This window comes from Chanodichthys erythropterus, chromosome 12, assembly GCF_024489055.1.
Source record: "Chanodichthys erythropterus isolate Z2021 chromosome 12, ASM2448905v1, whole genome shotgun sequence".
In the NCBI taxonomy this organism is placed as follows: Eukaryota; Metazoa; Chordata; class Actinopteri; order Cypriniformes; family Xenocyprididae; genus Chanodichthys; species Chanodichthys erythropterus.
Genome location: NC_090232.1, coordinates 48,170,355 through 48,195,173, shown reverse-complemented (window position 1 = coordinate 48,195,173; position 24,819 = coordinate 48,170,355). Strand labels below are relative to the sequence as shown.

The 24,819-nt window shown below is 35.6% G+C and overlaps 1 protein-coding gene across 4 annotated transcripts in view; it reads left to right on the top strand.

The window, feature by feature from the left end:
- The window catches only part of gcgrb (glucagon receptor b), a 65,042-nt gene that overhangs the window by 26,217 nt on the left and 14,006 nt on the right, over positions 1 to 24,819 (top strand). The window contains exons 1-6 of one of the 4 annotated variants that reach the window (XM_067403083.1): positions 12,330 to 12,404; positions 12,516 to 12,606; positions 17,765 to 17,861; positions 17,962 to 18,069; positions 21,891 to 21,985; positions 22,088 to 22,194. In XM_067403083.1, coding sequence (XP_067259184.1) covers positions 12,556 to 12,606; positions 17,765 to 17,861; positions 17,962 to 18,069; positions 21,891 to 21,985; positions 22,088 to 22,194 — 458 coding nt within the window. In that variant the 5' untranslated portion in view covers positions 12,330 to 12,404; positions 12,516 to 12,555. Of the gene's footprint in view, positions 1 to 12,329; positions 12,405 to 12,515; positions 12,607 to 16,292; positions 16,785 to 17,764; positions 17,862 to 17,961; positions 18,070 to 21,890; positions 21,986 to 22,087; positions 22,195 to 24,819 lie in introns of those variants that run through there. The other 3 variants (XM_067403082.1, XM_067403084.1, XM_067403086.1) reach the window with 3 other exon arrangements.

Genomic DNA, 24,819 nt, shown 5'->3' with positions numbered 1-24,819 from the left:
GTTTTAAGCATTTCTACATTCATTCCAAAATAATAACTAAAGGCAATAATAATTTAAACAATATATTTTATTTGTTTATTGCGGTTTTTCTTTTTAATTGTCAACCTAGAATATTTTGGATCATCAGTCATGCTCCATTAACACCGTCTGTCACAGACACTAATTGCATTTTTAATTTCACCAAGCTGATTGCACTAAAAACCCCTGCAGTAATCATGCTTTCAGTCCATTTCAAGTTTGATTTTGACGTAACATAAAGTAGATATATATCTAACTGGGTGATCTGTTTACTTACTTTTCGATTAGTCTTCCGATTGACGCCATCATTTGTTCAGTCAAACCTACGCGCGGAACACGCACGTCAACGAGAGGCGTGATTTATCGCACAAACCAATCATATCCAATCATAACCAATTACATCCAATCATAGCGCGATGGAGACATTGCCTCCTCTCATGTGACTTTCCCCCATTCATTCTCAATTACCCCCCACAAAACCCACCACACGCCGGGGTTCTGATGATTTTCTATAGATTCATATGAGAGGAAAGGGAGGCATGACTCCTCTGTGTAACTTTACCTGCGGGTGTCGCTGTTGGGCTGTGTTCCTTAAGAAATACGCGTGACTTGCGCTCTTTTTAATGTCATAATTTGTAATATTTGTGTTGTTTTATATGTAATATGTAAAAATCCTTGCCTACTCGGAGGAAACGCCCCTGAGATATATATATATATATATATATATATATATATTAGGGGTGCAACGGTTCAAATTGCTCACGGTCCGGTTTTAGGGTCACTGTTTCGGTACGGTTCGGTATGTGATATGTTCTGGGAAAATAGGACTACTGTCAAATAAAAATAAAGAAAATAAGATCAAATAATCAAACTACAAGCAACATCACAAATAAATACAATAGAGCAAATATTCAAATACACACCTGATTCCAAAGAAGTTGGGACACTGCACAAATTGTGAATAAAAAAGGAATGCAATAATTTACAAATCTCATAAACTTATATTTTATTCACAATAGAATATAGATAACATATCAAATGTTGAAAGTGAGACATTTTGAAATGTCATGCCAAATACTGTCTCATTTTGGATTTCATGAGAGTTACACATTCCAAAAGAGGCCGGAAAAGTTAAATGTACATATAAGGAACATCTGGAGGACCAATTTGCAACTTATTAGGTCAATTGGCAACATGATTGGGTATAAAAAGAGCCTCTCAGAGTGGCAGTGTCTCTCAGAAGTCAAGATGGGCAGAGGATCACCAATTCCCCCAATGCTGCGGCGAAAAATAGTGGAGCAATATCAGAAAGGAGTTTCTCAGAGAAATATTGCAAAGAGTTTGAAGTTATTATCATCTACAGTGCATAATATCATCCAAAGATTCAGAGAATCTGGAACAATCTCTGTGTGTAAGGGTCAAGGCTGGAAAACCATACTGGATGCCCGTGATCTTCGGGCCCTTAGACGGCACTGCATCACATACAGGAATGCTACTGTAATGGAAATCACAACATGGGCTCAGGAATACTTCCAGAAAACATTGTCGGTGAACACAATCCACTGTGCCATTCGCCGTTGCCGGCTAAAACTCTATAGGTCAAAAACGAAGCCATATCTAAACATGATCCAGAAGCGCAGGCATTTTCTCTGGGCCAAGGCTCATTTAAAATGGACTGTGGCAAAGTGGAAAACTGTTCTGTGGTCAGACGAATCAAAATTTGAAGTTCTTTTTGGAAAACTGGGACACCATGTCATCCGGACTAAAGAGGACAAGGACAACCCAATCAGCGCTCAGTTCAGAAGCCTGCATCTCTGATGGTATGGGGTTGCATGAGTGTGTGTGGCATGGGCAGCTTACACATCTGGAAAGGCACCATCAATGCTGAAAGGTATATCCAAGTTCTAGAACAACATATGCTCCCATACAGACGTCATCGCTTTCAGGAAAGACCTTGCTTTTTCCAACATGACAATGCCAGACCACATACTGCATCAATTACAACATCATGGCTGTGTAGAAGAAGGATCCGGGTACTGAAATGGCCAGCCTGCAGTCCAGATCTTTCACCCATAGAAAACATTTGGTGCATCATAAAGAGGTAAAGAGACAGTTGAGCAACTAGAAGCCTGTATTAGACAAGAATGTGACAACATTCCCATTCCTAAACTTGAGCAACTTGTCTCCTCAGTCCCCAGACGTTTGCAGACTGTAATAAAAAGAAGAGGGGATGCCACACAGTGGTAAACATGGCCTTGTCCCAACTTTTTTGAGATGTGTTGATGCCATGAAATTTAAAATCAACTTATTTTTCCCTTAAAATTATACATTTTCTCAATTTAAACCTTTGATATGTCATCTATGTTGTATTCTGAATAAAATATTGAAATTTGAAACTTCCACATCATTGCACTCTGTTTTTATTCACAAACTTTTTTGGAATCTGGTTTGTAAATAAACAGTGCTTTTCAGGTTTTTCCAGGTATCTAACTGTAGTTTTCAGGTACAGAAAATGGGTAAAGTAATCAAATATAAAATAACACTGCATATTATCTTCACTGTATAAATTAAATAAATATTAATAATTTAGTTACAAAAGCTATTCGATCAAGAGCAGTGAGTGATTTCTTTGTTATTTGTTGTTAGATTTAACATTTAAAACAGGCATCAGGAATACGTTTTTTTTTTTCCCCCTATAAGACATGCACGATCCAGTACTGTTACAAATGCGATGTCTTTCTCGACTAGCCTTTTATATGTTCACTTAAGACATAAACGACTATGTTTGCTAGGATACTCGCCAAGACGGGCATGTTGACATAATTTTTTCAGTATGTTAACTGAGTTTCTTGTGTGCTGCACTCATTTGTTTCCATTTATCCTCAAGATGAGGCTGTGTGAGCCTCAACAGTGCAACCTTGTTACCGTCAGTGCATTAGACACAATAACGTTATACACTATCAATCGCCACTAACACCAAATGTAATACAATCTGAATCATTCTCATGTTTTGGGGATTCCCGTTTTTATTGACGTTTTAATCAGGCTATTTGTCCGGTCGGGGAAGTAAATTTCTCTTTCACTTGACCCTTAAAATAATGCACTTGTCCTGGATAAAGGGTTAACGTCAAGCCCTATAAAATCCTAATGCTCCTAAAATAGTCTTTATTTTCTATTTGCAGAATGTAATTTATCATTTCTTCATTTTGAATTTGGAGTGAATATGATAGCAGATTTCATAAGTGTGTGTGTGTGTGTGTGTGTGTTTTGAGGTTGGACTGAAAACATCTGCAGCTGTGGAATGCTGGGATACTAATGACATCACTGAGATCACTTAATCATCCACAGACACACACATGCACATGTTTGCACACATAACTTCATCTAGTTTGTTCTGCCACAGAGTAATTATTGCATATCATGCATTTGGCATGTTGATGTTGGCCTGCGTCCACATTATGGCGTTTGAACATATTTTGTATGTTTTTCTCGTGCGTTCGTCACGTAGCCTCTGCAGCAGGAAATCACTCCGTCTTCTCTGTCTATTCTCTGTCCGAAAGATTCGGCTGGGTTCATGTGGCTCAGTGATTGACCTTGTGCTGTTAGTGACGGTCGAAGGACTGATGGCCTGATCTGTCCTGAGAGCTCGACCTGTCCTCCTGTCACACTAAAAGACAGAGAGAGTTTACAGGTGTGTGAAAGTGTGTTTTCACAGAGGAGAATCATCCAGAACTGCCAGACAGTGTTTAATCTGTTTTTGTTCGTGTTTTGTTCAAACTTTTCAGCCACCTGAGCTGAAACAACTTTTGTCTTTTGTAGTTTGCCGCATACTGGACCCTATTGAAAAAATATAATTTGTGTATTTATCACATTTTTTTCACTCTTTCTATATATATATATTATTTTCACTCTTTCTATATGTACGTTTTTTATATATATATATATATATATATATATATATATATATACATATATATATATATATAATTATTATACAGTTTAACTATTAAAATTCTTATAAAGATGCTATTATATGTCTCATAAAATAATTATTATATAAACACAAATACATATATATGTAGCATAATAATTATATTGTTATATAAATATTTTTTTGTAAAAATTTGATCACATTTAGATATTTTATATTATATATTTTTTATTTTAATATATTTATTAATAGCTACAATAATAATGCTAGTATCTACAAAAGGTTTCTTTATTATTATAATAATTATGTAATACTGTTTTTTATAAACAACATTTATATATATTTTTTTTTACTTTTTTAAACATTTAAATAATATAATAATCATAATACTTATGTAATTTAATAATTATAATTCATTTTTATATAATAATTATATGATTGTTTAAATAATTGTACACACATATAAAATCTCTTTTAAATAAAATCAAATAACTTAATACAGCATATAATTTTACTTTATATATAATTAAATGAGTGCTTATAAATGTGGTCACTTTAAAAACCATGACCCAGAGAAGCCTCACACACTTTAGACAGCCGCTTTCAAATCTCATTAAATAAAATGGCTTTTCTCTCCTTTGGAAGCGCTCATTATTCACTATATATTCAATATTCATTTTGGCCGCCACAGCTATTGTCAAATGGTCATTTTAACCTTCATCTTTTTAGTAATAACTTTGTTTTGATTCATGTTGCTGGTCACATGAAATTAAGGCCACTTGAGGACACTTGAAGAGCAACGATCCAAACGTTGACGTTGCCAGACATTTTTACAGCGTCACTTGTGACGTTCCATTAAGTGCACCTTATATTGCCAGATATTTCATTGAACTGCGTAACCTCTGCTAAAACTTCTGTGTTAATGGTTGTCAGAAACTGTTCTTCTAATGGACATTAAATCATAGATTATTCATTAAAATCTGTCTCGGATATAGCATTCTGTTTTAAGCTCTCACTTTTTCAGGGATTTCAGGTAAATCAGAAGCCGCTGGTCACTGGACTTCCCTTCCAGACAGGAAGCCACTCGGTTTAATATGTCAGACAGAACACTAAGTATGAATATCAGTAATCTCATATTCAATTAAAAGATAAAATCATTTAGAGAATAACTCAGTTAGGCTGTGCGTGATCATATGCTGATGAATCTTCAATGAGAAATAACCATTTACATTAGCAAAGCCGTTGGAGTCCCTTAAGAGCCTTGAATAGACTGAAGCACATATAGAGAGAGAATGTGATGCTTTACAGATGTTATTCATTTCAGACACATGCGGTAGCACTCAGAACAGTAGCAGCACATTTTACGTTTGGTCATTTAGCAGATGCTTTTGTTATCAGAGTGAAAACAGAAGAAATTCATAGATCAGCAGCACTGCAATACTGAATTTCAAGAGAGAACCAGTCATGCTGAAGTGTAGTAAACTGTAAAAAAAAATTGCCAGGAATTTACAAGATTAGAGCGTATTATTTTATAAAAAATGTAGTCTAGCCTAGTCAGAAATGTACGGTGAAATGCATGCTGGTCATTATCTTATGAATTATTGTTAATGAACAGCAAAATGATGCTGACATCACAATAATTTACTGCTCTTCTTTTACTGTGAATTCACATGATAAAGTTGTCTTTAACCATGCCACTGTAAGAAATTATATTGTTTAGTACTGTAATTGTAAATACTGGGGGGATTATTATTTTTTATTTTTTTTTAAAAGTCGAGATAAAATGTTGACAATAAACTCATTAAATTACGAGAAAAAACTTGTTAAATTTCAAGAAAAAAGTTGAGATAAAATGTTGAGAATAAACTCGTTAAATTATGAGAGAAATGTCGTTAAATTTCGAGAAACATTTTATCTCGACTTTTTTCTCGAAATTTAACGACATTTTTCTCATAATTTAACGAATTTGTTCTCGTAATTTAACAACTTTAATCTCGAGATGGTCTTATTTTTTTATTATTGCTTTGGCCCTAATCCTCTTCCATATGTTTCCCAGGTGTCCCATCATTATCAATCAGTTTTGTTGGTTTTGTTGTTTTACACCACCAAGAACTTTGGTGTTTTTGATTCTGAACGACAGAAAAATACTCATGTCAAAGTGAAACATTTTTACAGATTGGCCAGTTTATTTGACACAAAATAATCAATTACATAAGTATTCATCCTCCCTAGCGTTCATCTGTTTGAACTTGGACACTGAAATGTCACTGTTTTTAAGGCATTTCTGCTTAGCTTTGGCTTTATGCTTCATTATCCAGCTGGAAAACAAATCTTTTCCAGGTTTTTGGAGACTCCATCCATTTTTTTCCCCCTGTGTTTTCATGCATTCATCTCCTCTCAAACATCGTGTGACTCCAACGCCATCATCATGCTTCACAGTTGGACGCTGCGTTGCTGATGATGTGCGGTATTTTGTTTACGCCAAACATGCCGTTTCATCTAATGGCCAAAAAGCAGAACTTTTGCTGTCATCAGATGCAGAGGCTTCACCCAGCTGAATGCAGAGACTCTCAGATGCCCCCTGGCAAACTGGAGCTCAGATGTCATGTGACATTTAGGACTGGCCTTCAGTCTGTCATTGTTCTCAAGCTGTGTGAAGCTCTCAGGCATCAGTTGTTGTTGTTGTTGTTGTGCAATCTCAGTGAAGTCTGTATCTCTGCCAGAGTCTTTGCTCACTGTCTTCTCCTAAACTCTTTCATTTTTTAAATTATGGATTTAATTACTTCATATATCCAATGACTTGGAAATCTTCTTGTATCCATCCTCTGCTTTGTGGTTTCTAATTACTTTTTATTACTATTATTATTATTTTTATTCATGATATAAGTTTTGCTATAATACTGAATGACCAGAAATGTGACTTTCCAGATAAAAATGTGTGCACACATATATTATCATTAATATTGTTGTTGTTGGTTATTATTACATAATGAACATTCATTTTATAAATCTCATAATTAATTTCATTATATATATAATAAAATTATAATATGACATTTATATAAATAGTATATTATTATTACATATTGTTTAATTATTTAAACACTGTTTTCACTATTTCATTGCATGCTCAAAAAAGAAAACATAATTTTATATATTTTTATTTTTTAATTAAATATAACATGTATAAGATTCTAAGATGATATCTTTGTTGATCACTGGCAAAAAAAATAGCAGCCTCGAAAATAAAATATTCTGTTCTGCATTACACACATTATGATGGAGCAGGAGTGAAGGCATCACATTAAACGTACGTGTCTAATGGTTGAGACACGCAGCTGATTCATGCACTGTTTATATTCTGTGTGAATGATCCTAATCGCTTTTGAAAACGCTGCTTAAGTTCTTCTAAATCAATAAACGTTCAGATGATTCATTTATAAAAAAGCACGTAATGAGAGTATTTAAAAAGCAATGAACTAAAGAGGCTCAGCACACAGTCCACTTCAGATGCAGCCTTAATTCAGCCTATTACTCAAACCATTACACACACACACTCACACAATGGCTAAATTGTATTTCCAGTCAGCACTGTTTTTGGATATTAAGCTTTTTCATTACTGTTGATGGTAAATCTCTGTCTCCCGTCTCTATCTAGTGATTCAGAGAGATTAATGTGAAACGTGAAAGATTTTATGAAAACTGCAAGTTAGAAATTAGTGGCCTTGCTGAGACCCCCTAGTTATTTAGCTATCATTAAAATTGAAAAAAAAAAAAAAAAAAAAAAAAAAAAAATTTATAAATATACATAGTAGGGGTTGCACTGACTAGTCGACTTTAAAGGGATAGTTCACCCAAAAATGAAAGTTTGATGTTTATCTGCTTACCCCCAGCGCATCCAAGATGTAGACTTTGTTTCTTCATTAGAACACAAATGATGATTTTAACTCCAACCGTTGCCGTCTGACAGTCAAATAATAGCAGTGATTGGGAACTCGAACAATAAGAGTCGAAAAACTTCCATAGACAAATCCAAATGAAACCCTGCGGCTCGTGACGGCACATTGATGTCCAAAGACACGAAACGATCGGTTTGTGCGAGAAACTGAACAGTATTTATATCATTTTTTACCTCTAAAACACCACAATGTCCAACTGTGTTCAGCACTCGTTTAGTGAGGTCTGATCGCGCTCTGACAACGGAAGTGATGTCTAGCACTCATTGAAGTATAAGTGTGAGACATCACTTCTGTTGTCAGAGCGCGATCAGACCTGAACAAATGCTGAACGCAGTTAGACATTGTGGTGTTCTAGAGGTAAAAAATTATATAAATACTGTTCAATTTCTCGCACAAACCGATCGTTTCGTGTCTTAGGACATCAATGTGTCGTCACGAGCCGCAGGGTTTAATTTGGATTTGTCTATGCAAGTTTTTTCGACTCTTACTGTTCGAGTTCCCAATCACTCCCATTATTTGACTGACAGACGGCAACGGTTGGAGTTAAAAATCATAATTTGTGTTCTAATGAAGAAACAAAGTCACCTACATCTTGGATGCGCTGGAGGTAAGCAGATAAACATCAAATTTTCATTTTTGGGTGAACTATCCCTCTAATGCTCACTTTAAGCATGACGTCGACTAGTCGCTGATCATGGCCTATAGAGGGTGCAACAGCATAAACAGTTACTTTTATGCTCCGTATCCAACAGTTAATGACAAATAAATGTATACTCCAAGAGCGCTACATCAGATATGTTTGATTATACCATCTGGATGCTCAATATTAATCAGGCGAATGCACGTTTTAAAGCAAGTTAATTACCATTCTAAACGAATGAGCTGCTACACGCACACTACACACGAACATGAATCATTCAGTAGCGCAGAAATGTATTGTCAACACTGTTTTGTGATTTATCAATAAAATAGCTTAGAAACTGAAAAGTTTTAGCATATATGTCTTAGTAACTAAAACACACAGCTTCATTGTTAGTGTAGAGAGACGCTGCCAGGTGGAATTAATTCACACAATCACTCTCTCACTAATGCATTCTTATAAATGTAATCCTTGCTGTGCTCCTTTATCTGTGTCTGATTTAGAACGAGCAGAAATCTTGTGAAATATAATGACCCAAAGTGATAAAAATAAACTTATGTAGGGGCAGTAGGCTTGTGGGCAGCGCTGTGTCATATGCCATAGCTGCACAAAAGGCAGTCCGTGTTCCGGTCTCGGCTCGAGGTCATTCACACGGAACGCATTTTTGCTTTCAATTAGGGAATAGGAAAAAAAACAAGGTTTTGAGACGTTTTTTTAAAACTGATTTGAACTTGGTTTTAGTATGTGGTGTCATGTGCGAGATGCTGCAAAAGACACAAGACGCTGCAAAAGACACAAGACGCAAGCAGAATGGTCATAGGCACATCTAGTGTGTATTGCATAGAAAAACAATGGAAAAGGATTGCATTGGAATGGAAAAACACATTCTGTGTGATGGTCCCATATTTGTCATTGTCAATGTCGACACAAATTTTAATCACATAAATGTTGACTTTAAAAAAAATCATAAGTTGTTCAACCCCTTATATAAATATTTAATTTTAAATTACTTTTTTAAAATTTAATTTGATTTAAAATTAATTTAATGTTGGTATTACAATATTGACAATGCATTATTTTCAGTGGGGGGAAAAAATACAAATCCTGGCCACCATAATTATCTATTCATTATGCCTGTTATGATGAAAATGAAGAGAAACTTCTAATAGAATTTGGGTATTTTTAGAAAGAAAAACAAGAAATGTTGTTGTTGTTGTTGTTGTTGTTGTATGTGTGTGTCATATGAACGACTGCAGGTGATTTCTCGTGTGTTTTGTGTGTCTCCAGGATCTTCTGGTCTGTAGATGCGGTTCCTTCAATGTGCATATGTGTGATTTTTTTTTTTATTTTTTTTTTTTTTTTTTTTTTCCTGTTTTTTTGGTCCAGCAGGTGAAAATGGAAGAAACATGATTTGATGAATCATTCATGTCTGGAGCACAAACACAAACTGGACTTTAGAGGTTCTTTAGTCAGTAAACACCACTAATTCAAACATCCATTATTAGACCTATTATTCCACTTTCACAAGATGTAAGTCTCTGGTGTCTTCAGAATGTGTCTGTGAAGTTTCAGCTCAAAATACCCCACAGATCAATTATTATATCTTGTCAAATTTGCCTCCATTTGGGTGTGAGCAGAAACACGTCGTTTTTGTGTGTGTCCCTTTAAATGCAAATGAGCTGCTGCTCCAGAAGAGGGCGGAGCTTTAACAGCTCAACAACAACAACAAAGCTGGAGAATCTCACGCAGCCAAAATGAGGATTGTCAGTAACGGTGTTCAGCCTTACATTGTTCAAACCGGAGTCGACACTGATGGAGAGACTCAGGAAGAAGTTACAACTTTTAGTGGATAAATTTATGTAGTTGTTGTGGAGTTGATTCAGCTCATCGACTAACATGTGCCGTCATGTTCATCTTTTGTGCAAATCCTGACCCTCATTTGTGAAGCACTCCAGCGTCAAATAATTTGCGCTAATATATAGGCTTCAACGATTTTCTTCAGCACATTTTCTTCATAAATGAAATTCACCTACGGTGTCCCTAGTGGCTCAGATGCAGAGAGTATATGGAGACTCTCTTGGTGCAGACATTGTGTATCTCCAGCTGCTACAGCGAGGAAACAGAAATGTCTGGCAGCTGCCGCTCACTCAAAGTGGGATCTATGCTAGTAAAGCCGCGGTCACACTAGACTTTGATCGTGCGCAATTTATTCGGATGCTGTAACGGTCATGATATGACGTCATGGTCTACAACGTCTTTTTTATAAACATGAATTCGACACATAACTTAAAGTAATACATTCAAAATGTAAAAATATAGAATCTACTCGACTTTACTGCAAAAATATACTTCTTTTAATTCAGCCAAGAGGTCACGCCGTGACGAATCGATCTTCTACTGGTCGCACATCTTCACGAGATGCGAATTCGCAGGTCAGAGTTCACCAAACTTTAACTTTGGAACGCAGTTAAATGCGAAATTTTTTGCACAAGCTTGCGTTTCCGGTCTGATGCATTCACATGCATTTGAATTGAAGTCAATGGAGCGAAAAGTGCAGTGTGACCTCCCCTTAAGCCAGATAATCACCAGTCATGGGCGGGGCTTCCTTACCCTTCCATAAGAGTAGGGGAAAAACCGCACATTTGGAGAGACTGTTCATGATTTATGGGTATTTTATAAAAGGAGTGGGTGGATTTTTACCATTATAGGCTGGTTGTTTAAACACACTGTGGACACACATCTGTGTTCAAACACCTTATAAAAGTGAATTTTGCATGATAGGTTCCTATTAACATGGTAAAGACAGACACGATATAAATGCAGATGGCTCAGCAGGGATGCCGGTGCTCCTCTCTCTAATCTGAGGAGATATGCTATATATGTTTCCCATAATGCCACATGGGTTGTGTGTGGTCTGTATCTCTTTCTCTCTGAATTAATGAGTGTCTGCAGGATGCATGTTCATTCTGGAGGTTTAAAACCTTTGACCTTCAACATCTCTATCTCTCTTCCCTCCATTTATCTGTTTTCTCCAGCTGTGAAAGCAAATAGGTGAGAAATGGAAGGATCATTGTGTGGCTCTTGTTGATTGCTCAGAGGTTTCTCATTTATAGCTCCACAGTCTTCATGGAGTTCACAGGTGTGTTCAACTCCACATCATTTCAGCTTCGCCTCAAATTGAGGAATGGAAAAAAAAAATAGAAAAGAGGCTTCCTACGCTCATGGAAAACATGTAGTAAATAATTGGGTCTATTTAAAAGCCTGGAAAAGTAATTGCAGTTGTAAAATGGTATTGCAATTCCTATAGGGAATATGATTTTTTTTGTAACAGGGATTGCTTTTCTAGCAAACGTTCTTCTGGCGTTCTTCATCGCAGGACTGAAGCTAACACACACAGAGAGAGATTGGAACGGAATGGAATTTGAAACGTTTTAGCCAAAAATGTTACCATTGTAAAGGTGTTTTTTGCAGAAACGTTTCAGATTTCGTTCCGTTCTCCGGCTTCGGAAAAACATTCTGCTGTCGTTTGGAAGGAGACGTTGGACGGAGCAGATCTTTTCCATCAAAACAGATTATCACTCATGTTTTCTGCACTTATTACATTGTGTGTGTGTGTGTGTATGTGTGTGTTTGTGTGTGTGATATGATGGCATGTTACCAGAGGAATGTCAGTGTGGGAAATCTGAGGAGCGAATCTCTTCCGTTCCGAATGCTCCGCAGGGAATTGGCCAAAATAGGAGTTTACTCATAACGCGCACACACTGTATGAGTCTGTTCCTGGCGATAATGATCACAGTCATTTCTGTGAGGGGAAAACAATGAGTTGAATTCAGATGCTTAATTCATGACTCCACGTGTAAGTGTCTGGAAAACACTGACATCCAAACCCCACAGCATTTAACTCTGTTGCTCTTTATTTCTTTCTTTAAGACTCTTGTGTGTGTGTGTGTGTGTGTGTTTCCTGCAGGTGGTGTGATGAAGAGCGAGTGATGAGCTGAATGTGAGGAATGTCCGTCTGTCTGCTGCTGGTCCTCTTCACACTGACCGCACACACTCAGGTGAAACAGCGACACCGGCTCCTCTATATACACTGTGCTGGTCAAACGTCAGTACGATTTTACAATGTGTTTCAAACAAGTCTCTTCTGCTCGCCAAGGCTGCATTTATTTGATCAAAAATACAGTAAAAACTGTAATATTGTGAAATATTATAACAATTTAACACTGCTGTTTTCAATGGTAGATTTAAACAAATTTAAAAAGATAATTGCGACTTTGTCACAATTCTGACTTCTTCTCTCAGAATTGCAAAATATGAAGTTGCAATTGCATTAAAATGTCAGAATTGCAAGATATAAGCTAAACTCACAATTTGCGGGATATAAACTCACTTCTCGCAATTTATTTTTTCTTGCAATTACAAGTTTATACCTTGCATTTCTGACTTCTTTTCTCAGAACTGTGAGATTTAAACTCGCAAGTTATTTAGTCCAATTTTGAGCAAAAAAAAAAAAAAAAAAGTATTATTATTTGCGACTACATTTCGCGATTCTGACTTTATAACTCGCAATTATGACTTTATATTATGCATTTCTGAGAAAAAAAAAAGTCAGAACTGTGAGATAAAAAGTCACAATTGCCTTTATTTTATTTTTAAATTCAGTGGCAGAAACAAGCTTCCATAGTTTGTGAATATATTTTAAACAGTAATTTATTCCTGTGATCAAAGCTGAATTTTCATCATCATCACTGCAGTCTTCAGTGTCACATGATCCTTTAGAAATCATTCTAATATGCTGATTTGATGATCAAAAAACATTTTTCTCCACTTTTGATCAATGTTATGTGTCATTGCTGAATAAAAACATTAAAAATAATAAAAATAATAATTATTGACTGAATAAAGAGAATGAAGTTTATTTTTATTCCATTGTCAAATGATCTTTTCCTTGTTTTAAACATAGCAATTCATGCAGAAAACCATTCTTTCAAGCTTTATTCTGTTCAAACTACAGTTGTGGCCAGAATTATTAGCACACTTCATAAAGAAGATGACTCTAAAAATAAATCTGCATTGTTTATCCTTTTGAACTTTAATTTATAAAATTAGCAAAAATCTAACCTTTCATTGAAGGAAAAGAACTGAAAGTTGGGGGGTAATAACATAATGAAATAAATCTTTTTCTCCAAAACACGTTGCCCACAATTATTGGCACCCTTTTATTCAATACTTCTTGCAACCTCCTTTTGCCAAGATAACAGATCCGAGTCTTCTCCTATAATGCCTGATGAGTTTGGAGAACACCTGAGAAGAGATCAGAGATCATTCCTTCATAAAGAATCTCTCCAGATCCTTCAGATTCCAGCTCCATGTTGGTGCTTCTTCTCTTCAGTTTACTCCACTCATTTTCTTTAGGGTTCAGGTCAGGGGACTGGGATGGCTGTGGCAGAAGCTTCATTTTGGGCTCAGTGACACATTTTTGTGTTTGTTTTGGATCATTGTCCTGATGGAAGATCCAATCACAGCCCATTATAAGATTTCTAGCAGAAGCGTCAGGTTTTGATTTTTATCTGTTGGTATTTTCTAGAATCCATGATGCCATGTGTCTGCCCTCCAGCACAAAAATAGGCCCACAACATTAAAGATCCAGCAGTATATTTAACCGTGGGCATGGGGTACTTTTTATCCATGTGTGCACCAAACCCATCTGGTGGGTTTGCTGCCAAAAAGCTCTTATTTTAGTTTCATCTGATCGTAGAAGCCGGTCCCGTTTGAAGTTCCAGTCTTGTCTGAAACTGAATATGCTGGAGATTGTTTCTGGATGAGAGCAGAGGATTTTTCTTGAAACCCTCCCAAACAACTTGTGGGGATGTAGGTGCTGTTTGATATTTTTTTTATCACTTTCTGATACTCAAGACTCAACTAATCTCTACAATTCTTCAGCTGTGATCCTTGGAGAGTCTTTGTCCACTCAAACATTCCTCCTCACTGTGCATTAGGACGATTTAGACACACACCCTCTTCCAGGCAGATTTGTAACATCTTTAATTGATTGGAACTTCTTACTTATTTCCCTGATGCTGGAAATGGGGATTTCAAAGGCTTTAGGTCTTCTCTTACAGCCACTTTCTATTTTGTGTAGCTCAACAATCTTCTGCTGCACATCAGAACTATATTCTTAGTTTTTTCTCATTGTGAAGAATGATTAAGGTAATTTCGCCTTTGTGTTTCCTCATGTTTATTCTCCTGTGGAACAGGAAGTCCTGGCTGGACAATTTCATGTTCATGATCACCCTGGTGTGCTAAAAAAATGTAAATATGAATGGGAATATACTTCAGAGATATTTTACTCATAAAAAATTCTGGGGGTGCCAATAATTGTGGCCAAAACATTTATTTCTTAATGTTATTTTCTCCCCCTTTTTAATTAGTTTCCTTCAATGAAAGGTAAGATTTTTGCAAATTTTATGAATTAAAGATCAAAAGGATAAACAATGCAGATTTATTTTTAGAGTCATCTTTGATCATATTTATGAAGGGTGCTAATAATTCTGGCCACAACTGTATAACGTTTCATCATGCAATTTTTAAACTACAGGCATCTTGTTTTGAGGATATTTACATATTTCTACTGGGGAAAAAAGATACAAATGCTGATTGTGAAAATGATTTTTTTTTCTTTTTTTTTTTCTCATCAGCATAAACATCTGTTAAATGTGTTATTCATTTCTTCTGGTGTAAAATGTTTTTTTTTGAGGACAAAATGCCTTTAGTGCTCCTTTAGGACATTATATCATGTCTTTATCCACATTCACATTATATTTATTCACCAAAGTGTCCTCCAGTTCCTTCAGTGTGTCTCTTTCTCGTGACCGCAGGCTGTTGGCTTCATGAGCCTCGACTCATGTGAACTTTTCTTCTTCAGTGAGATGTGATCAAGTTCCTTCTGGAACGTAAATTGCCTGTTAAAGCAGATTTTTAATAAAGGAAACATAAATGAATTTCACCCTCTTAAAAGGATCTGATCCAATCCAACATCAAAAAAGGTTTTACATCTTGTGTTTCCGTGTTTAAAACGGCATCATTAGCACGAGTGAGAACAGAAGAAACGGGTCATTTATCTCAAAGCCCTGCGCAGGTACTTTTGAGGTGTTTATGAGGTGCATGACCCATGTTTGAGGAAGGATCTGATCATCCTCATGTTATATGAACGTCAATTAAAATTTTGGAGATGCTTTTCTTGAAGTCTGTCTCACATTAGCATCTCATTGACTCTTTGCCATATTATGGTGAGGAAAAAATGTTTGATGATGCATTGAGTATGTTATTAAAAGAATAATTAATTAATTAATACAAGTTCAACTCTTTCGACAGCATGTTGAAACATAAACAGGTTTAAGTACTAAAGTTATAAAATGAAAAAAAAAAGCAAAAAAATAAACAAAATAATATTTAAAAATGTTTTAATAGAATTACAAAATTACATTACAAAATTAAAATGAAAATATAAAATAATATCTATACGTGTATCTATAAATATTTAGTATTTTTAATCTAATAAAAAAATAAATACTGTGATTGTCATGTGCCATGGTGGATAAACACTAACAGTGAGGAAGACTTTAATTATAATCCAGGAAACAAGAGTAACACCGTCAAACACAAACGCAAAATACAGATATATCACACAAACGAGAACTGACAAAGACTGAGGGAGAACACAGGGAATAGGAGGATCTTTGTTGACATCTTTGTACGCATGCGCGGAGTGGTTGTGTGGCAACAAAACAAACAGTATGGCGGGCTGTAAAGACGCGACGAGCACTTTCAAGAGAGTTAGTGGGCGAAATCCACAATATATAAGCACTTTAACATCTGAAGACCGGAGGAGGTTTGGAGAGAAGCTCAAAATTTGTATTGGTGACAAAATTTAAGTTATTCAAAGCCCATATGAGATCTGGGATAACAAAAAACGTTGGTCCGACTCGCCCGTGTCTCTCGCCCCTGGACCCTTCACTCATGAAAGATTAAAGGCTTTCAAAAGTCTGGAGGCCTATGATTATTTTGTTTCTCGCAAAGTTGGACCGATCTTTTCTGCCAAACAGAAAGCAGTGATCGTGCTAAAAGCAGAGGTTAGACCTGGCCAAGCAGAATCACAGCGTGATTCGCATCTCCCGTGGGCGATCGCCAAAGAGAACGGCGAAATAATCACTGCTTACTGCGACTGCAAAGCCGGGTAAGTCTTCATTGATCAGTGTTCTTATTTACTTATTTATTGAAAATGTAGTGACTGTTGTACCAATTCAATTGATTCACCTGAATCAGAACGAGTAAACATATGACTCGGTTGATTTGACTCTTTTATTTATTTTTATTTAATCTTCTATAAATACATAGTCACTAAGACTTACCATGAACAAAATGTGCCTCACAAACTCGATCAGAAGCTGCAGGAATCCAGGCTTTCTTCGGAGCGTCCAGGTTCAGTCACCTAATTGCACGCAACCATTTCTTTCGTTTTTCGCTATCCTTTTCGGAGGGAATTCAAAAACTTTTTATCAGGTCCCCAACGAGCCGTACAATCGACCACACAGCAAGAGTGAACCATCCTCTTCTCTAAATCCTCCTCCAAACGTGCAAAACAATCAAATTACAGGTATCTAGCGGTGTTTCTTGCCACACGACTCCCATGATGCAACGCGACAAACATAAACAATTACGTCACAAAAGATCCGCCTATATATACAGGGCAAACAGAGGGCAAACGAGGCTAATTAACAGGACACAGCTGGGACCAATGAACTCAAATGAGTGTAACTATGGGAACAAACAAGTGGCGGGAAAACTGAGAACAAAGAACATGAGAACATGTGACACAGAAAACATAAACAGAACCCTGACAGTGATAGTATATAATTAATGCTAAAAAAAGATTATATTATATTATATTAATTATATTATATTAATTATATATTATATTATATTATATTATATTATATTATATTATATTATATTATATTATATTATATTATATTATATTATATTATATTATATTATATTATATTATATTATATTATAGTTTAATATAATTTTCTGCAGTCATTGAAATGCAGTAGCATGACCCCTATAGTAATGCATGTCTTCATCTGTATATTGCAGAAACAGACTTCTATAAATGTATGAAGATCATGTTTGAAGTGGCTTGTATATCCGCAGGTGTCTTCTGGAAAATCTCTGAAACTGCTACAGGAACAATGGAGGATCTACACAAATGAATGTATTCAGAGCTTCATCCACACGCCGCCAGCCTCAGGTCAGACTCGCTATAAACAGCTGTATAATCATGATGTGTTACAGTACTGTGCAGTACACTAGTGCTTCCATCATAGCTGAAGAGTCTCTGTGTGTTTCAGGGCTGGTGTGTAACAGGACGTTTGATCAGTATGTGTGTTGGCCCGATGGGCCTGCCGGCACCACGGTTAATGTCTCCTGCCCCTGGTACCTGCCCTGGTACCACAAAGGTTAGGAACCTAGAGTATCTGTTAAACTCACTACAGAAGAAATATCTGTTCTCTTATGAGGTATGGTCTAAATGTGGGATTATGAAGCAGCTAATACAACAAGCAGTAAATATTTGGGTCATTTTCAGCAAAAGCAAGATCCTTAAGCAATGGCAAGAGTGCCATCCTCTAAACAAGTTCAAACGCAATAAACACCTTTTGTAGAGCCGTTAGAGACCTCTGATTCGCCCGCTGTACATACAGGTATCTACATCTAGAATAATTTTGAATAATTGGTGAATCATGATTTGTCTATGAAAACATTTGTATGCAGATTTCATGCATAAATATGTGCGTACGCATGCTTAGTGAATGAGACCCACTGTTATTTTACAGGTATTTCCTGAATTATTATGATCAAACACCTTCACTGGTCTAATGAATAAAAAAATTCTCATTTAAATAAAGTGCAAAAAACTTTTACAGAAATTTTCATCAAACTTCTTACAGAAAAACAAAAAAGGTATTTTCTTAATTATTACTAACAAACACATTCACTGTGAAATGCGAATCCTTTGCAGTTAATCAGAAATAGCACACATGCATAAATTAACTACATGTGACAAACAAATAACGTGTGATTTTTAACAGTATTTTTATTTATTGAAATTAATTTTAATTACATAGCATATTACATTTAATTACATACTAATATTATGCATTATTATGCATTGTAAATTATGCAAAATTACAGCATTTAAATGGGTCACCTTTTCCTATGTTCTCCTTGCTGTCATATAGTGTCTCTCTCAGTGAATGGGACACAGATTTTACTAGTAAAATTTATCAAATTAATAATATATGTGTCAAATAATGTTCTTAGTCTTTTCTTCTTGTGTGGAAGACTGCAATAATTTACTATGAATTAAATGGAAATCAAATTAAATACAATTTATTGTGTAACCAAAATACCAATAATGCCCAAAAGAAAAAGAAAAAACTTAGCGTGTGACTTTTAATTATAAACAAGCCCGAAATACACAGGTACTCTTATTTTGAAATGTCTGCACTATTGCAGGCTGATCCTTCAGATTCTTACAGTCGTCTAAAACATTTTATATAAAGGCCATGAAGTAGACTTTGTAATAATTCATCAACTTGAGTTCATTAGCAATCGCTTGGCATAAATCTGCGCTTTTCATTGATTGATAATCACTTTGAAGCAGTCTGAAGCGCTGTTGCGCGAGCTTGTAGAAAGCGCAACAGTGCCGCCTAGTGACTTTGCAAAATGGAGCGCCTGTGGGAATGTCAGCGGGAGTAAACAGTTCTGACGCACACATAACAAACAGGTACGAAACGACTAGTTAATCGATCGCGGATGGTTTAATTATCTTGCGTGGATATAAAAGTATAAGATAAAAATAATAAAAGTAAAAATGTGTCTCCAAATATACTTGGGCGGCCGTTATTTTACGTGGGCGGCCCGCCCAATCAAAGTCTATGTGTGGGAAGCACTGCATTCAGATCGGCCTTGACAAGCTCAATAGTTAAAAAAAAAATATATATTTTAAATGTTAAAAATATAGTGATTCGCTTTTCAATCATTCATTAATATTGACTGTAAATAATATCATATTTGTTATTTATTATGCATGTTTTGCCCTGACCGTCAACCCTTAAACCTTTTGAATGTAACCAGGTTGACACAATACATGCTTTGAAAGAAACCAAGTCATTAATATTCTCTCATTTTAATGCATGCTTTACAAAGCACAGTGAAACAGATGGAAATTTATTCTGTTTTCTGTCCTAATTAAATGCTTGTTAATTCTGAACTAATACTGTGATGGAGATTATACAACGTAGCGCTTTAGGGCACATTTGTATTGTCAAGTGAAATATAAATAGCACATTAGAGCATTTTTAACCATACTGTATGTACTGTGAGCTGTGACGCCTCATTTACATGTCCTATAAAGGACCTGGAAATGTTGTAAACCGACATTATACACATTCTGTTTTTTAATGACGGGTTCCTCCAAACTAGCACTCTTGTACATCAGTCACACACTCCGCAGAGTGAAGCTGTTCTCACTTCAGATTTATAACATAACAACAGCATCCTTCCTCAAACTCATCACTGACTTACACCAAAGACCTCCGGCTTTTGTCTCAATAAGACAACGATGATGACAAAGATGAACTCTCAACTCAGGTGAAATCAGATGAAATGACAGGTGAAATCAGCAGTCAGGCTGAACTAACATATGAAGAGTTTGGTTCCAAAACGCAATAACTCCATTTTGATTAATTTGAGTAAAAAGGTGTTTTCTTTACCAAGAAAGTGGCAAGATAAAAATCACTATTTTCTGTTTCAAACTTTCACATAGCATCTTTTGGTTATAAAAACATTAAAAATTCAAATCTACATTATGATTTTAAAAAGTTTATTATAAAAACATAATATTTTTTCCCCAAAATGAAATAAATCCATGACACTTTTTTTTTTCAAAATGCAATTAATCCATCAATATAAAAGTTATTTTTCAAATTGAAAATAAACAACAAAGTAAGTTGATTCACATATATGACAGAGTCTAAAATTTGCCAATATTTATCTTATACACAGGCATTTTACTAAAAATAGGCTACATTCAGCCGTCGCTCCCAAAATGAAATTAACGGGTCATGTTAATGTTATAAATCATTTGTCATTACCGATTAACGAGTATCTGGCGCCACCGCACGGTTATATAAACGCATTTGCCAAATACATTGGTATTAAAAAACATTTTTTAAAAAAGCCTTTAATGTTTACATTGGGTGGAATGGTGCGATGTGATTGGTTGAGCGGATATATCGCGTTCTGCAGAAAAAGGAGACTGGCGTTTGTCGCGTTTTGGAAAGAAAGGGAGAAAACATGACAGAATAACATGACGGATATCGCATTTTGCACAAAATTAATAAACGACTTTTCAATACCGAACAGATACAATACTGATTTTGGCAGAAACTCAATTTTTCTGAAAATGGCGTTTATCGCGTTTTGGAACCAAACTCTTCATATATAACATATATGAATATTTAACATTGAAACATGGTAAGACTGCTGACAGTTTGATGCAGGGTTATTACAGTTAACCAAAACTAACCACAAAAACACTTGACATTTGTAACTTCAAATAAAAGGTAACTTAAGTACTAAAAACTATAAAAATCTTCATTTTATTTCATCTAGTTGCCAAAGCAACATATCTCATTTCGTTTAGTTTAACTTGAATGACTAAAACTTTAATTAAAATAAAAAAAAAACTGTATAGACATATTTAAAAATGACAAAAAAACACAAATTATCTAAAACTTTAACTAAAATTAAAATGATAATGGAAAATGCAAAAATTAAAACTAATTGAAACACATATATGAAAACCATAATAGTGTCTGAGTGATACTAATATAACACAGCTTTGATTATATAAAGTGATTTTTACTTACAAATGCTGTTTTTTTTAATCTATGAATCATGATTCCCAGTGTTATTTTAGCATTATTTATATATTATTTTAGTAAATAGTTTTCATTTATTTTAATTTCAGTGTTAGTTTTAGTCAGTTTAGTTCTTCAGCTTAAAATTATTTTCAGCCAATGCAACATTTCAAATTTTCTAATTTTAAATTATTCATCTGCTGTTTATATTCTACTTATTTCAGCGTGATTTCAGTTCCTGAAAATGATTTTTAATACAACAATGCTGATGATCTCATTAATATTCATTGGTATTCAAATATGTAAAGTATAGTAGAATCAGTGCTAATCAGTGAGTTTTTCCGCTGTTGGAGCAGTTCATCAGGGGTTGGTTTACCGCGTGTGTGGCGCTGACGGCAGGTGGGCTCATGGGAAAAACACCAGCGAGTGTGAGCAGGACGACCCTGGACAGGTGAGACGCACGTGTTTAATGACTTGATGATGTTTTTGAGCGATGCCGCTAACGGTCAGCTAATCCCTCTGTGTGTTTGTGTGTGTGTGTGTGTGTGTGCAGAAGCAGTACGGTCAGATCCTCAGTAAGTTCAGAGCCATGTACACCGTCGGATACTCGCTGTCTCTGGCAGCGCTAACTTTCGCACTGGCCATCCTGGTCTCATTCAGGTAACTACCTGCCAGACATATGTTTCTGATCGCTAGAGCAGGGCGGGATGACGATATATTATTAGTGATGTTCGATTCTAGTCATTCTTTTAACCCTTTAAGACTGGATGGAGCGTCGACGTCTGTCTCTTTTTAAGAGCCAATAAAAACTGAACCCATATAGGTAGCACAAAAAAAATTTTTGCAAACAAAACTAGAGACTTTACACGTTCAGATCAAGCCTCCAACATGCTTCTGTTGTGTTGTTTTCACCCTCTAATGAGTCTGAGTAATATGCGTTTACAAAAAAAACAGCACAGCCGCTAACTGAATACAAATATGTAGATTGCACATGCTTATAACTTCAAAAATGCACAGATCATAGAAAATGGCACATCATTATTTAAAGCAGATTCTCACAATTAAAATGAACCCAAAATGAACATAATATATTGTGTTGATCACAAGATACTACTCATGGAATGATTTGACATGCTTGGCTAAAAACATGTCTCTCATCTTTCCGGGATGCAGTGTGTATCCAATGTTCCCGGACCTATCCATGTTCGTTTTCCAATGTGGAATAACACAAAATAGATATCATCTTAAAGCTTAGAATCTCATCTCTTTAATGCATCTAACCATTTTGAAAAACTTCTAACGAGTGCTGAGAAGTGCCTCTAAACTGGGGTTTACTGCCTGTGGGCGCCACCTGGCTGCAAAAAAATGAATAACAATTTATTTAAACATACTTTATGCTATCACCACACATTTGAACTAGATACAGCTGACATTTTGGAGAGCATCACCAAAAAAGAATTTTTCTCTGATCTTATTGCCTTCCTGAGTTATTCAATGTCAAAAAAAAGAAAGAAAACTTATATATATATATATATATATATATATATATATAATGTATATATTGTCTTTTATCAGCAGTTTCTCAGCATGAAAATGCCCAAATGTAATGTAATTTATATTTTCTAAAAATTTAAAAAGTGTTTTATCAAATGATACCTACCTTTTGACTTTCCTTGCTACAGTTTTGGAGTTATGAGTCTTTACTTTTGTGTGTCGCTCAGGAAAAAAAAAAAAACTCTAAAAAAGCCTTCAGGTCTTAAAGGGTTAAGCCAGTAACCAGTTCAAGCCAGTTCACTCAATCAAATTTTAGCTCCGGGTTGATGACACAAGACACGTGATCTGAAGTAGTACACATTCTCCTTGCACAGCCCTGAATATTGATATAGAATAAATCCTGACGGATTACTGAACTAAAGAACCTGTTCAAAATGAACAAATCAAACTACAGACAGAGTTGAAAGTCAAATTTTCGGTCATGTCCGACTCAAAAAAGACAAAGTTGGTATATTATGAAAGCTTTAAAGGTGACCTATTATGCCCTATTTAACAAGATGTAAAATTAGTCTCTGATGTTCCCAGAGTGTGTATGTGAAGTTTTAGCTCAAAATACCCCACAGATAATTTTTTATAGCCTGTCAAAAATGCTACTTTTAGTGGTTGAGCAAAAACAAGCCGTTTCAGCGTGGTCCCTTTAAATGCAAATGAGCTGCTGTGCTCAGCCTAAGAGGGCGGAGCTTTACGATCTGATTCTCCAGTGACAAGATTCAGTCAGGACACACTATAATGACAGAAACGGCGAATATATGCTGCATGGAGATAGAACAGGTATAGTTTAGTTCAATTACGGTTATAACTTATATTGTCATCTTGTTTTAATTCACTATATTAGTACAGGCCTGTTTTACCGTCCGAATGATGGCCAAAACTATACAGATGAGTTTTATGATGTTTATTTTACCTCACATAAAAGATGAAACGTCAGTTTTCACTCTAGAAAATCACTGTATGAGCTTGATAAAACACTGCAAGTGTGCATTAAAATATTATCCATAAACTCTCTCTCTTTCCCTTGTATTATCATCACCAACATACATAGAGAAGTAACGTTAGCCTACACAAAAACACTGGTTACAACTAACAGTAAACAAGTATATAAAGACCTTATGCCTTTCGGGTGGTGCTTAATAAACTTTATACCAGTAAAAAAAGTGCTCTCACCTTCATTACTGCCGTATCCAGTATCACTCTGGAGACTGTAAGCTGGATCACAAAATGTTTTTACTTGTATATCCTTGAGTAGCATTTTAGCAGTCTCTGTTTTGTATTGTCCCTTTGTCATGATATTTGCTCACAAAGCAGTCCGGTGTGAAATGATTCGCTCAGACATAAACGAATTTCGACAGAACTGAGGGAGCATTTTCCTGTAAAACCAAGTTAATCCCCCTCGATTTAAGCAGCTCAGATTTAGGGAGTAAATGAAGAGAGCTATGTGGATTAATCCATCCAGCTACAGAACACCTAAAACACTTGGGAGTTATTCTCATCAGTGCAGCAATGGTGGACTCGCTGTAAACAATGCGCTCAGGGCGGGTCTATGTTCAAACATCAGTGTCAGTCAACACTGTGGGCGGGGCCTGTGGCTTTTGTGACATCACACTGCCAGGGATCTGGAAACGGCTTGTTCAGAGACACTGCTTATGATTTATGGGGATTAAAAAAAAAAGGAGTGGGTGGATTTTTATCACTATAGGGTGGTTCTGTACACACACTGCCAACACACATTTA